General features: G+C 44.8%; 1 protein-coding gene across 1 annotated transcript in view; it reads left to right on the top strand.

Moving 5' to 3' along the window:
- Positions 1–8,207, top strand: part of tshr (thyroid stimulating hormone receptor) — a 29,867-nt gene extending 21,660 nt beyond the window's left edge. The window contains exons 9-13 of the mRNA XM_083790148.1: positions 4,227–4,415; positions 5,328–5,889; positions 6,305–6,552; positions 7,109–7,415; positions 7,624–8,207. Of these exons, the coding sequence (XP_083646274.1) occupies positions 4,227–4,415; positions 5,328–5,889; positions 6,305–6,552; positions 7,109–7,415; positions 7,624–8,175 (1,858 nt within the window). The 3' untranslated portion in view covers positions 8,176–8,207. The remainder of the gene's footprint in view (positions 1–4,226; positions 4,416–5,327; positions 5,890–6,304; positions 6,553–7,108; positions 7,416–7,623) is intronic.
- The last annotated feature ends 7,548 nt before the right edge of the window (positions 8,208–15,755 follow it).

Genomic DNA, 15,755 nt, shown 5'->3' with positions numbered 1-15,755 from the left:
TTCAAAGTTGAGGTTTTTTGGGTGTAATTGAGGTCATAAAACCTAAAAGAAAAACGAAAAATAAATAATAATAATAAATTAATGTCATGATACCTTTAATACAAATAACTAGTTGAGTCCTATTTTATACTTTGGCTATTCAAAAATAACTGATCGACCTAATTGCATACACTGTATATATATATATATATATATATATATATATATATATATATATATTGTATTTTGTAGTTGCTATTTTTACTTAAGCAAAGCCTTTCTTCCACCACCGCTGGTTTTCTCTTTAATACTGTAGTCTTCTCATCTCTGCGTTTGTAACCCTGTATATCTGTGTTTACGAGCTGTTTGGCTGCCAGGAGTCTTGAACCTGCAGTTATCGTGCTCCGTGCGGTTGAAGCCGTTAGTGTTGAGTGTCTGCTGCTTTGGGTAAAATGTGGTCCTTGTTGCGGTTCACGTTTTCCACAGGGGAACGAACGTGTTCGGGGTGAGGTCACCACCATGATGATGATGAGGTCATGGGCCAAACATCTGGGAATGACAAAATCAGACCGGCAGTCATGGCTGTCTCTCTCTGTCTACATGTGTCTCTGTGTGTGTGTGTGTGTGTGTGTGTGTGTGTGTGTGTGTGTGTGTGTGTGTGTGTGTGTGTGTGTGCGCGTGTGTGTCACACAATGTTCCCCCGTGAGGAGATAGAAGAGCGCAAAGGACAAGGCTGTTTGGGAGAGCAAATGAGCACAAAAACAATAAATACAACAACCGACACTTAACGACGATAGTGCGATTAAGAAATAGATTTGGCTTTTGGCTTTATTTTAATTACATTATTTAGCTAACGCGATGACCTTTAGAGATACGACAGAATAACGAATCTGGAGGAAATTGAAGAGCACTCGTCCTCTGTCTGACCTCCAGAAGGTGGTGCGCGCGTGTGTGTGCGTGCGTGCCACCAGTGGTGGAAAAAGTACTCACTTGTCTAAAAGTAAAAGTCCGGAATTAAAAATGTACTTGAGTAAAAGCACAAATGTAGGCTATTATTGTCATAAAAATGTACTTAAAGTACCAAGAGTATAAATAATCATTGTGCAGAATGCCCCATTTCTAGTTTTCAAATGTATAATAATCTTTTGAAATTAGCAGATCTACAAGCTCACAATGCGTCACATCGCGACACATTGTGAGCTTGTATTTCTGCTGTTCAAATGGCCAAAATGTATATAGGGCTGAAGTGGTTAATGTATGCTTTGTAATAAATAAATAAAAAATCTACAAAGTAACTAGTAACTAAAGTTGTCAAATAAGAAAGTAGTGGAGTAAAAGTACAGTACTTAAATAAATGTAATTAGTTACTTTCCACCGCTGTGTATATACCAAACAGCGGTGTTGTTGCGGGGAGATGCTGGCCCCCATGGCCGCATGCATGTGATTGTCCCATGCAGTCAGGTTGAGAGCATGCATGTGATTGTCCCATGCAGTCAGGTTGAGAGCATGCATGTGATTGTCCCATGCAGTCAGGTTGAGAGCATGCATGTGATTGTCCCATGCAGTCAGGTTGAGAGCATGCATGTGATTGTCCCATGCAGTCAGGTTGAGAGCATGTGATTGTCCCATGCAGTCAGGTTGAGAGCATGTGATTGTCCCATGCAGTCAGGTTGAGAGCATGTGATTGTCCCATGCAGTGAGGTTGAGAGCATGTGATTGTCCCATGCAGTCAGGTTGAGAGCATGCATGTGATTGTCCCATGCAGTCAGGTTGAGAGCATGTGTCTGTCCCATGCAGTGGGGTTGAGAGCATGTGATTGTCCCATGCAGTCAGGTTGAGAGCATGTGATTGTCCCATGCAGTCAGGTTGAGAGCATGTGATTGTCCAATGCAGTGAGGTTGAGAGCATGTGATTGTCCCATGCAGTCAGGTTGAGAGCATGTGATTGTCCCATGCAGTCAGGTTGAGAGCATGTGATTGTCCAATGCAGTGAGGTTGAGAGCATGTGATTGTCCCATGCAGTCAGGTTGAGAGCATGTGATTGTCCCATGCAGTCAGGTTGAGAGCATGTGATTGTCCCATGCAGTCAGGTTGAGAGCATGTGATTGTCCCAGTCAGGTTGAGCTGGCTTTGGCACGGCCGGCCGGAGCTCCTCGAGCACAAGAAAAGAAACGCCGCCGTGTGTAATTGCTTAAAGATGACAACGAACGGATCGGAGGGTCTTATTATTCTGTGCGGAAACAGATGGAAGGAAGGAAGGGGGGCGGGGCCACGTGGTCAGGCTGTCCGTCCACGACAGTGATGGAGAGTGACGCGCCGTGCGTGTCTCAAGCTGCTGTGATAGAGCCACTACTTCTGTAGTAAAACGTCTGGGTTTCCGAGGCTGCTTCTGCAGTGGTGGAAAAACTACTCACGTGTTGTACTTAATTAAGTAAAAGTATCAATACTGCAGTGTAGAACTACTCTGTGTAAGTAAAAGTCCTGAATTCAAAATTTACTTCAGTAGTAGAAGATGACTTTATACTAGTAAAAAGTACCAAAAGTATTGGTATCAAAATGTAGGCTATACTTAAAGTACCAAAAGCAGAAAGTACTCATCGGCCAAAATTTCAAATGATTAAACATCATTTGAAAATAGCAGATCTACAAGCTCACAAAGCATCACATCGTGACACATGGTGAGCTTGTAGATCGGCATTTTTTTAAGTTACTGTACACCACTGCACTTCTGTCAGTGGTTGGTTGAAATGCAGCCAATAAAACAAGTTTCTCTTCAACTTTTATATAGTCAGCTGGACTTGTGAAACACGTCAATGTGACAACAATGTGACAACAATGTGAAACACGCTGCTAAATAAATAAATACATAAATAAATCATATCATATGACAACTAATAGCTTAACCACTTCCAACCTAGCATCCCTATTTTGAGAATGTCCATGCATGGTCTGTGAAACGTTTGTGATAAACTAAATAAATTGGAAGTGATGAAACAAAGGAATGAGCAGGAAATTGGAACTGGAACGCCATCAATTTGAAGCTGATAAATGGGTTCTCTCTGCTGATGGGACGAAATTGGTGTCCCCCCTGAAAACATATTTTCCATTTAATATTATCTGGAGAGACAGGGAGACCCTTTTCACTGAATAAACAGTCTAGCATAATGATTACTATCAGAATAGTCTAGAGAGCTTCAACGTTTTAACAAACACTTTGTTTTAATCAAAAAGCATCGCTTACAGCATCGGTTCCCGACCTTTTCATACTTAATCAAAAAGCATTGCTTGCATTTATACGGAACCTTTATGTGATTAACTGTATACTGAACTCCATCACACACAGTGGTGTAGCTCGCGGACAAGAACTGCAATGCTTTGTTAGATTGAAGATTAGTTCTCAATGGCAAGCAACCCGTATACTACAGAGCCTTTATACTCACTAATACTTACAGTATGTTGACATCATCTCTGTATTCATTTCAATTGTATATGTATTTCCACTTTGGAGCTTAATTGGATTAAATTTAGATCCCCTACAAACCCGCTCAAACCCAGCATGTCTCTCACATGATGTGCTTTTATCAGTGCTTTTATCTGTACATAGAACACTTGAATTCGGGTCAGTTTCCCCTGTGAAATCCCTACATCTGACCATTTGTTTTGTCATTTGCTATATCCCTTCTCCACTGTTGCGCTCACTGTCTAAATCATTTCTCTCTCTCTCTCTCTCTCTCTCTCCCCCTCCCTCCCTCCCTCCCTCTCTTTCCCTCCCTCCCTCCCCCTCTCTCTCTCTCTCCCTCCCTCCCTCCCTCCCTCTCTTTCTTTCCCTCCCTCCCTCCCCCTCTCTCTCTCTCCCCCTCCCTCCCTCCCTCCCTCCCTCCCTCTCTTTCCCTCCCTCCCTCCCCCCCTCTCTCTCTCTCTCCCTCCCTCCCTCCCTCCCTCCCTCCCTCCCTCTCTTTCCCTCCCTCCCTCCCTCCCCCTCTCTCTCTCCCTCCCTCCCTCCCTCCCTCCCTCTCTTTCCCTCCCTCCCCCTCTCTCTCTCTCTCTCCCTCCCCCTCTCCCTCCCCCTCTCTCTCTCTCCCTCTCCCTCCCTCCCTCCCTCCCTCTCTTTCCCTCCCTCCCTCCCTCCCCCTCTCTCCCTCCCTCCCTCCCTCCCTCCCTCCCTCTCTTTCCCTCCCTCCCCCCCTCTCTCTCTCTCCCTCCCCCTCTCTCTCTCTCTCTCCCTCCCTCCCCCTCTCCCTCTCTCAGAGACGTGTCCCTGACAGCGATCAGCTCCCTGCCTACCGCAGGCATGGAGTCTCTCCGGGAGCTGATGGCACGCCAGGCCTGGGCCCTGAAGAAGCTGCCCCCCATCAAGACCTTCAAGCAGCTCACCATGGCTGACCTCACCTACCCCAGCCACTGCTGTGCCTTCAAAAACCTCAAGAAGAAGCGCGGGTGAGCAGCGGGCACTTCTGGCCAGAAGAACGTTGGGTTGTGTTAAGCTAGGGCCCATGAAACCCACTCCTAAAAAACAAAGCTGGTACATTTTTGTCTATGATTTATGTTCTCCACCAGTGCTGCTAGGAAACGCACTAGAATCTGTTAATTGTCTTGCGGCGGCAGAGGAAGCGCGCCTGGTGACAGACATTTGCAGTTTGTAAACAACATGGCGCATACTACACAGTAAACAGCAGTCAGTGAGATGCGCCTGTATAGTCTGTGCATTTCATATGATTAATGCATAATGCGCCGGTGAATAGCGGCAGCTGCACTTATATGGTGTGGACATTGGCGAGGATTAAATCAACTCGCTGACGCGTTTACCTATAACTTCTTACCAAGCTGCCGTCATTACTGTCACTCAAGGCTGTTATTGTAGGAAGGGGGCCGTGCCAGACTCATAATGACTCTCTCAAAACAGGAATCATTTTACTTTAGCTGGATATATAAATAATTTGATTGTGCCATGGGGTGCTCAGGAGGGCATGTGTTGCAGACCAGTCTAGTCTACGGTGGATTTTTCTTTCCATTAACTTGCCTAAATTTGGGGCGTGCCGTATTCCTCATTTACTTTCAAGTACTTTACTGGAGTAACATTTTCAGCTTCACTTCAGCCCTATATACATTTCCGCCATTTGAATTTTCATACATTTGAAAACTTCATACATTTGAAAACTTGTGAAATGGCACATTCTGCATAACGAGTTATTTTATATGAGTACTTTTATACTGAATTTAGAATTCCAGACTTATACTTGTAATAGATATATTTCTACGTTGCTTTTAAGTAAAAAAACATGGGTACTTTTTCCACCACTGGTTTTATCCAATCGGAATAATCCGTGCGTGCGTTTTTGATTTTTCCAGATTCCGGGAGTACATCATTTGCAACCTGACTGCGTACTACGACCACCAGCACCACAAGCGCTCCGTGGGGCCCCTCCGCATGCCGTCCCTCCAGGGGGGCGTCAGTGCCTCCGAAACGGCCCCGGGGGGCCTCCGCATGCCGTCCCTCCAGGGGGGCGTCAGTGCCTCCGAAACGGCCCCGGGGGGCCTCCGCATGCCGTCCCTCCAGGGGGGCGACCGAGCCTCCGAAACGGCCCCGGGGCCCCTCCTCCGCATGCCGTCCCTCCAGGGGGGCGACAGAGCCTCCGAAACGCCCCCGGGGCCCCTCCGCATGCTGCCGTCCCTCCAGGGGGGCGTCCGCGCCTCCGAGGCGGCCCCCGAGGACCAGGAGTCCAGCGACGTCAGAGAGCCGCCGCCGCACCAAAAACAGGACTGGAGACGGGGGGACTTCCACTATCACGCCTACTTTGGCGGCCAGCCAGACGAGGACGTGGGCTTCGGGGAGACCCTGAAGAACCCCCAGGACACCAGCCAGGACTTTGACAACCGCTACGACTACGTGGTGTGCGAGGAGGAGGAGGAGGTGAGCAGCAGTGGACCCCCTTGAAAACCAGAAGTATTTGCAGCTTTGAACCACGAAAATCCGGTCAGATAGTCAGATGGTTTGTTGTTGATGAGAAAAACAGGCCGCCATTACATTGCGAAACAGCAATAGCCTCCACAGCATGTTGTAGTCCAAACAAACGGCCCGTCCACTTGCATTGGGCTCATTTTCCCAGAAGCCCTAGCAGCCCAGAGGATGGCTTCATCATAACGCAACGCCTCGTCACCAGGTCCGGGACAAATCCGCTCTTTCTTTTTAATTATTTAAAAACGGATTAAACAAATTAAACACATTAAACAAATAGTGGGTTTAGCATATTAAGCAGGGGGGGGGGACGCTAGATGAAACAATTTAAAGTACAAAATGTGCATATACTTTTTTTCCACCACTGTAGGTGACGTGCACGCCGGCGCCAGACGAGTTCAACCCGTGCGAGGACATCATGGGCTTCGGCTTCCTGCGCGTGTCGGTGTGGTTCGTCAGCCTGCTGGCCGTGCTGGGCAACGTGGTGGTGCTGCTGGTCATCCTCACCAGCCACTACAAGCTGTCCGTGTCGCGCTTCCTCATGTGTCACTTGGCCACGGCCGACCTCTGCATGGGCATCTACCTGCTGCTCATCGCCTCCGTCGACCTGCACACCAGGTCGGAAGGGTTTGGGGGGGATGTTCCATTTTTAGGTCGTGTTGAATATATATATTTTTTTTATCAGCTTGCAGAGCTGATCAATGTTCCGACTTTCTTCGTCTAGTCACATGGTCTAGTGGCGGGATTTTCATGAACCAATGGGAGACTATAGCCCTATGCGGCCAATATGGGACACTAAGCCCCACGGCCAATGGGACAAGCTCAAAACGTGTCGCAGTGCGACGCGTTTTGAGCTTGTAGATCAGCTATTTTTGCTATATTTGAATTGAAATCCTGAATGATTTTTTTGCTATTTTTTAATTCAGAATTTTGGTATAGTTATGTTAACTTTCTGAACTAAATACAAATACATTGGACATAAACAAGACAATAACATTTTAATACTAGTAATTAGCTGAAATCAATAACATATAAATGTTGGGATATTAACCTGCGGGCCTTATTAAGTGATGGTGGGGGCCGCATGTGGGCCCCGGGCCGCCTGCAGTTGCCCATGTATGACCTGGCCATTCATTATCCGTTGCATTAAACCGGGCCTTCACACAACCTGCAGGTCGGAGTACTTCAACCACGCCATTGACTGGCAGACGGGTCCCGGCTGCGGCCTGGCCGGCTTCTTCACCGTGTTCGCCAGCGAGCTGTCGGTCTACACGCTGACGGTGATCACGCTGGAGCGCTGGCACGCCATCACCTTCGCCATGCGCCTGGACCGCAAGCTGCGCCTGGCCCACGCCGCCGCCGTCATGCTGGGCGGCTGGCTCCTCTGCCTCCTGCTGGCTCTGCTGCCTCTGGTCGGGGTCAGCAGCTACCAGAGGGTCAGCATCTGCCTCCCCATGGACACCCAGTCCACCGTGGCTCAGGTACCTACTGTACGAAATTGTCAATATATTTAGTCTTAGTTTTAGTCATCATAGCTTAGTTTTCGTTTCGTTTCCATTTAGTTTTCGTCAGTGAAAAAAGGTAGTCGACGAACATTTTTCATCTTAGTATTAGTCGACGAAATCAACACAACATTATTGAATATGGGCTTTAGTTCTTGAACGATGTGGTCCATCATAATCTACCCAGGTGTACATCGTGTCCGTGCTGGTGCTCAACATCCTGGCGTTCCTGGCCATCTGCGCGTGCTACGTGAAGATCTACTGCGCCGTGCGCAACCCGCACCACCGCTCCCGCTCCACGGACGCCAACATCGCCAAGCGCATGGCCGTGCTCATCTTCACCGACTTCCTGTGCATGGCGCCCATCTCCTTCTACGCCATGTCGGCCGTGCTGGACCGGCCGCTCATCACCGTGTCCAACTCCAAGATCCTCCTGGTGCTGTTCTACCCGCTCAACTCCTGCGCCAACCCCTTCCTCTACGCCATCTTCACCAAGGCCTTCCGCGGGGACGTGTTCATCCTGCTCAGCAAGGTGGGCCTGTGTCAGCGGCAGGCGCAGCTCTTCAGGGGCCAGACCGTCTCGTCCAAGGTGGGCAGCAGCGGCGGGACGTGGCAGCAGGGTCGCAGGGACAGGGACACGGTGAGGAAAGGTGGGACAGGCACGCAGGAGGTGGAGGAGGAGGTGCCCATTCACCACCAGCAGGACTGCTCTGGACACACTACTACGTGCCAACAGTGAGTGGAACGAACTGCAGGCGTTGACACCACGGGTCAAATTAAACTTTCGGGCAGGTGGAGGTTTGTGCTTGCGTTGCCCCGACCGACGGGGCAAGTGCTCGATGGAGAGGGGGGCGCAACAGTCTATAAACACAACACGAGATATCTGTCTAAACACCTGAACGTGGCCAGGCTGTTCTGTGGCACCTATAATGTGCCAATCTCCACTTACAAATATAAAACAACAAGTGTGAACCCATAGTCATATTCATAGCTACAGTATGTAGGTATTTGGCATAAGAAAATTTGGTATGACATTTGTTTTTCGCACAGCCCCAGTAAGTAAAAAAAAAAGTGTTAATTTGAACAGTAATTCAACTTTTACCTATCATTTTATAACAGACAATTTACTTTTCGGGGCAAGTGGGCTTGACATTTGGGCAAGTAAGAACATGACCGGGCACGCTGCCTCTGAGACATTAGTGTCAACCCCTGAGTTAGTGTCCAGTACGAGGCTGAGGCTGGCCCTGTGGGGACACCCATGTGAGGCTGTGGGCCCAAACCATAGCACCAGGGTGCCTGTACGGCGCAGCAGGACTGGTCAAAGTGGGAAAGGAGCATGAAATCAAAGCTGGAAACGTTTGTAGGTTGATCTGGTAGTATATTTAACTGGGGAGGGGGAAAAAAAGTTGCTGCTGTGAATTTCAGGTCGAGTTCATCTGTTTTCACAATTCCGCCTGTTATGATTTTACGGTTCCAGTGAATATCATGTGTCAGTGAAATATGAGATTTTCTTAATCACACTTTTATTCTTTTCTATTCTGAGTATTCTTGCAATGAAAAAAAAGTCACTTTGAGAGAGAAACAAAAAGCGCATATAAAGAAGTATAAGTATAACCATAACAGAATATATTTTTTAAATATATTAATTGTATATTGAAGTGAATAGGCTCAGTCTGGCATTGAGAATAGAGTTGAGGACATGATGCCATTAGTAAAACATTACATTCCCCAGTGTGGGAGTGATAAGAAGACATTTGAGGCATTCTATTTATGGGTTGTTGTCGTAGCTTTTTTTTTTACACAAGGACAGCCTACGTCTGGAGGACTTCACAGTGTAACGTGTAATGTCCAATTCATGGAAATATAAAAACGCTGCATTCCAGCACCTCTGTACATAATGTAAATTATACATAACTGCATTTTGGGGATCTATGCATAGAAATGCATTACCCATGGGAATCTTACCTTGTTTTAAAAGCTGTTTATTTCAAGCTGTATAAAATAATAATAATAATAATAGTAATAATATAAGTGTATATAAGGGGGCGTAAAGACACAATATCTCCACATACATATACACGTCACATTTTCAGTGTAGCTGTGATGTGAAAAGCAGACATGAGTGTTTTTACAAAGGGAGCGGACTCTTTGAACTGTACGTACTTCTATGTGACTTATAGTCCTGCACCAAAAATATATTGTATTTCCTAGATTCATTAAACATTTGTCTACTTTGGGTTTTCTATAGGCTGGCCCTGTCGTGTGTGTGTGTGTGTGGTTACAAATTGTTACAAATTATTGTAAAGTGATCCAAAGGGAGAAAAAAAAAAGAATCTCCAGAAATATACCCTAATGCCGAGACAATTCAATCTAATAATTACAAAGGCAAACAACCATTATTTAGATTTTGCACATTTCTAGAAACTGCAGTTATGATAACAGAAACCTTTCTCTATGCTTTGGAATGTCATCGTTGTTTTGACTAGCATTACAGTATTTTTCCAACCCCTTATGGAAGCAAGTGACTTATAGAATAAGTCAAGGCTATTGATAAATAATATGTGATTGACTATTTTTAGAAAAGATTTAGAAAAATGTTCACCCATGTATGACGTGCCCAAAATAGGAATGCCTTGGGTTAAAGTATTTAAAAGCAAACTAAGCAGGAGGCAACATTGAACTTATAATTACGAGTTGGGCTAATCAAATAGCTGAACCCGTCGGCCACATTACAAAAATGGCACGAGGCCAGTTGATAAATTGACAACAATGTGTATTCTTTTATGGCTTAGCCTTCCATTTCTATTCTGTCAATTACACAATTTGTAATCAAACATTTCTCTTTTTAATAATTCCGTGCAATTAGCACATTCAACACAAACGACTGTTTCCATAAAACTAACAAACATTTGTAGTATGTCTGTCTTTCTGTCTGCCTGCTAAGTCTGCCGATAAAGTCGGAATTTGGAAGGTCCAACCTGCTCAGTAGCTTGTTGGATGGGTGACTTTGAGGACATTAATTGCGCCGCGGGCCCACAGGCCGGAGTTTGAGTATCACTAAGGACACAGTGACAGCTGGTTAACATATGGTACCGTGTATTTCATTTGTTGGGTGACTTTCTTTTTTTAAAGGAAATATTTGGATGATCAGTTAGGGGAACGTTCCTGGAAAACTGGGGCTCATTTCAGGGAAGATTGGAAGATACAGTAGTAGCTTTTTTGAATCGTCTCTGTTGGGAGGAAACCTCATATGTCCAAAACTGTTACTTTTTAGAATTCAAATTCAAAAGCAGCAAAAAGTAGCAGATCTACAAGCACAAAATGCGTTGCGACATCTGCTACTGTAGTAAGAGCATGTAGGGCGTTAATTTATAATAATAATAATAGAAAGTTAGAATATAGAGATAAGAGGTTTCAGCCCAACAGCAACGATATATCGTATAATCAGTGTAGCCCGCTCACTTTTAGAATAAGCGCATCCAAGTGGCTAACAAAACACAGAAGTGGAATGGATTTCTATTCTGGGGATGAACCAATGGAGAGTAAGTGGCATCTGCCCGGTGAGTTCCAGAACTTGACTCATGCCGTAAATTCTAAACAGACTACCAGGACAACGCATTTCAGATTCAGCTGAATGTTTTTCCACAGCTACAAGTCCATCTTTGCCAAATTGCCAGTCACCCATTAAACTGTGTTATGTGTTCAAAGGTTGACCTTTACAATGCTACTGAACGCATGCGCTGGCAGAGCAGAATTATGACCATTTTGGGAGGGAGTCCATCCTTTCACAGCCAAGATAATATTGATTCCATGCAGTGTGTCTGTGCGCCAGAATATTCTGCTTCCACCTGTTTTGTGCATATGGTGTTGGCAAATATCTAGTGAAATTTTGGGGTGTATATTTTTGTTAAAAGATTAAATCTCTATATTCTGAATAATAATAATCTCATTGCTATAATGTCACAGGAGTCTCCCCTTGTGTCATCACTCGTTTCATCTGTATCCTGACTAAGTTCTCCATCAGTTTAGATAAAATTGGTATCACGTTTTTTCTGTTTAATAAAGAGCTGGAGAGACATGGAGACTCCTGTTACTGAACAAACACTATAGCAATGAGTACAGAATTTGATTTTTTCCACCCTAAAACATGATCAGCTATTATTATAATATGAGGCAAAAACGTGTACAGTATTTGTTCAAAATATCATTTTCTTATGTGGACACACCCACCAGTTCATTAAGTATGGCTGGTATGCCTGGTGGGTGGTGATGGGTCGTGATCCACATCTCCAAACAGAGTCACTATCATTGCAATTAAGCTTCAGAAGCTCACAATGCAGTGAAATAACACAAGCATGACCTTTCTGTACTGTGGCACACAACACAGGCAAAGATTTTCATACTCCAACTAATAGTGGGCAGGTCAAAATAAACTGATTGAGACTTGGATGGGACTTAAATAGACATTCCTCTCCTTCTCCCTGGTTCTCAGGCCACTCATTCCTCTCTGGGTATTTCAAATAAACCCATCTCCTCAAATAAGCAGGGCAGGGCCGGGCCGTGGCGATGAAGCATTGTGCCGCCAGATTAGGTTTCTGAATTCAAATACAGTGGGAAAGGAGCACCGGTGGAACTTCACAGGGCAGAGGAATACTGTGGGATAGAATAGATAGCCTTGGTCTGAAACACTGGGTTGAATTCCTCAACACTATCCCTTCCATCTCTCTGGGCCTTTCGGGAACACAAACCCCTTAAGGCCTACTAACCTAGTACCACTGTATCCGTCGATGAAAATGTATGACTTTGTATGACATGTATGACTTTGGTGTACAACCCAAGGTAAATAAAGGAAATCAATTTAAATTATAATGAGCTTGTAAATCTACTATTTTCTACTAAAATGATTGCTATTTTTGTGCGACACCTCCGTAGGACAATGTATAAAATATGGTTTACGTGGTTAAATCAGACAAATCTATTTCACATGTTTGTGGCCAAAACATGCATTGATTATTCTATTAGTCGAAAAGTAGGAAAATGAGCGATATATAGTTGCCACCCTAACGTTAACAAGAAGGGAACAGTCCCAGTCCTCCTGAAGGGTTAAGTTCCCTTCCCTGCCACCCTAGTTTCCTGAACGTTAACAAGAAGGGGACAGTCCCAGTCCTCCTGAAGGGTTAAGTTCCCTTCCCTCCTGGCCTCAGAGAATACTCCTGTGGCTACTGGAGTGAGCCACAGTCTCCTACGCAGAGACTATCGAGAGTGGGCAGCCAAAAACACTTAAGGCTCTTTAGTGGTTCCTCAAGGGAATCCAGTCTGTTCAAGCAGATCGAAAACCAAGCAAGCACTGACAAACATTCACGGTTTCCTCTTTCACCGAGGCTTCCAGCGATGTAAATCCCCCACCGTTGTAGCCACCCTGGGCCATCGCTCTCAAACCCAGAAGCCTCTCTTTCAAAAACCATTTGTCTGATCACTTTTCTGCTATAGGAGAACCCACACATGTGAGCTACCGGTAATAGACTTTGAGCTGTTCAATGGAAGCAGGGAAGCAAATCGTCGCCGTCGGGCAAAAAAACCTCTTAACTCCATATTTTAACTTTTTGTTATTTTCATAAATTAATGCACTACTTGATCACACTACACTGTAGTCCACCCAAGAGACGAAATACAGACGAACTGAAAAAAAATCACACAATTTCCTTCATATACTGTACTGTGCACTGGGTGCAGATAAGCAGGGAACTCTTGGCAGGTCTTAGGCAGCCTGGCTGTCTTGCACACGGTTATTGCCAACAATCAAACTATTTTGCAATACAAGGGCAGTCCACCTCGGTGGAGCGATAATTTATCTTTGGAACCGTTCATATGATAACCATTATACTTTATATTTCCGACTGCGTTGCTGCTCAAAAATATCCGACTTTCCATAAACCAAAGTTATTTTCGGGCACAGTTGAACTCTGTAGTATTGTAGAAAATCATGCTTCAGCAGCGGCTGAAAAACACTTGTGTCTGTTCGAGTGCCCAGGAGTGTCGAGAAGGCTCGCACTTCATGTGGAGCAGGTGTGGTTCCATTCTGCCCCGCGCTTCCCGACTCAATGACTGGCTCTTTGTGAGGCGCGTGACGGCCCGCGGAACCGACAGCCCGCCTCAAATCCATTTACCACAATCAAGGGTGAAATCCCACCGCCGTCCATGATTCGGGATTAGTCCCAGTCAGTACCACACCTTTATCTCATAATTACCCTTAAGAAAACAGACTGGGCTTGTATCAGTTTGGGTATAGGAATTATGGTAAAAGCAGAGAGAGAGAGAGAGAGAGAGAGGAGGGGAGAGAGAGAGCAAGAAAGCCCAGACTATGCTTACCCACTGACTACCATTCAGTTTAAAGCTCAAGTTGATTTTGTAATCACATTCGATGCTGATGCCCCAATTTACACTGGCAGCCACATCTAGCCTGAACCAGATCTGTGCCACGTCAAGATTGAAATCTGATTTGTTTAACCCATTCTGGGCGGGAACCCCTTTTGGTGTTTTACCCCCTCAGGCCGGGAACCGATTTTTGGGTTCTGTACAGTATGTACAGTATTCAAAAATGTTTTTTTTTTATGCTGCTATATAAATATTTGAAGTTTTTCAGAAACCTTAGGTCAGGATTTAGAGGCGTTTTTAGAATTGACCTCAGGCCTAAATAAGTCTAAATGCAGAAAGGTCACATGGAATCCCACTTTTACAAATGTGACTTGAGACACATTCAGAGGTGGTTTCAAATCTGATTTGAGGATATCCGTCTCAGTCTGAATGCAACAACCTGATCTAAATCTGATTCCATGTGACTTGTATGAGACTTGTTTCCGTTTAGACTCATACTTAAACAAAACGGATTCCAATCTGGATGTGACAGATCCCATCTGGTCACTTGCAAATGCAGTGTGAATGGTTCAGGCCAAAAGAACAGATTTGAGAATTAAATCAGATTTGACTGGATGTGACTGCAGTCTAAATGGGGCCTCAGTAAATGTAATGGATGACATCTCATCGGACATAAAGCAGCACTTTAAAGGCCAACTGTGAGGACATCATGATCATGTCAAAATCTGATGCGTCTGGGACTCTGGATACACACGACACAACTGATTTATGCATTTACACACTGAACCCAATGCTAAGTGTTATGTGAGATGTTACATTTTGTTTAGCATTCTATTTAAAGATAATCTCAGTAGCCCTTTAAAAGATAATTTAAGTTGTATATTAAAATGGGTAAAACTATTCTAAACAGTCAACAAATTACAGCCAAAAAGAAAATTTATGTTTTTTTTTTCTTACTTTAATTTAACTTTTTAGCAAAGGAGAAGAAAATAAATACTCAATGTCTATTCAGTAAAACCTCCCTAACTGTATTCAAATCACAGCCCTCCAAGTAATGGTTACAAATCACTTGATTTAAAATAAATAAAAGGATTAACATGATTGATAAACATTTCCCTAACAATTACTCTGACAGTTAAAACACAGAACAATTAAAACGCCAAGAATACATTATTTTCTTATTTAGTTTTTGTATGTTTTAAAGAGGCATCCTCTTTGAACGCTCACCTACCATGAAGCTGAAACGATATGGTCACTGTCGTCGGGCGGAAACCTCTTATCTCCATGTTTTAAAGGTTTTGTGACATTCATTTTCAACTTTGAACATTCAGTGGACTTTCTGTGGTTTTCTCCGTGTTTTGTGCCTTTTGAGCTGCATGAAAACAGGCAAAAACTGTGAAATCTGCATCCTTATGCCCTATATGGGATTTGTGGACTTCTTACCTCACAGTCCACAGGCAAATCAGAGCACTTGCTTGAGCCAGAAAACCCCAGACCACAGAAAATCTACTGAATGTTAAAAGTGCAGGTTTTTGGGTGCACTTGAGCTCAGAAAATATTTTTTTTTTTTTAGTTTTTTTCCATAAATTAATAACGTCCCTACTTGATCATACGATAGCATCAACTGTAGCAGATCCACAAGCGACGCACTTCAAGCTTGTATAGATGTGCTACTTTTTGCATCCTTGAATCCTGGAGGATGAGAAAGGGCAGGGGGGGGGGGAGGATGAGAAAGGGCAGAGAGGAGGATGAGAAAGGGCAGAGGGGGAGGATGAGAAAGGGCAGGGGGAGGATGAGAAAGGGAAGGGGGGGGGGAGGATGAGAAAGGGCAGGGGGAGGATGAGAAAGGGCAGGGGGAGGATGAGAAAGGGCAGGGGGAGGATGAGAAAGGGCAGGGGGAGGATGAGAAAGGGCAGGGGGAGGATGAGAAAGGGAAGGGGGGGG

This window comes from Protomyctophum parallelum, assembly GCF_964188405.1.
Source record: "Protomyctophum parallelum genome assembly, chromosome: 19".
In the NCBI taxonomy this organism is placed as follows: Eukaryota; Metazoa; Chordata; class Actinopteri; order Myctophiformes; family Myctophidae; genus Protomyctophum; species Protomyctophum parallelum.
Note: the sequence above shows the minus strand (reverse complement) of the source record. Positions and strands in the feature narration are given on the sequence as shown.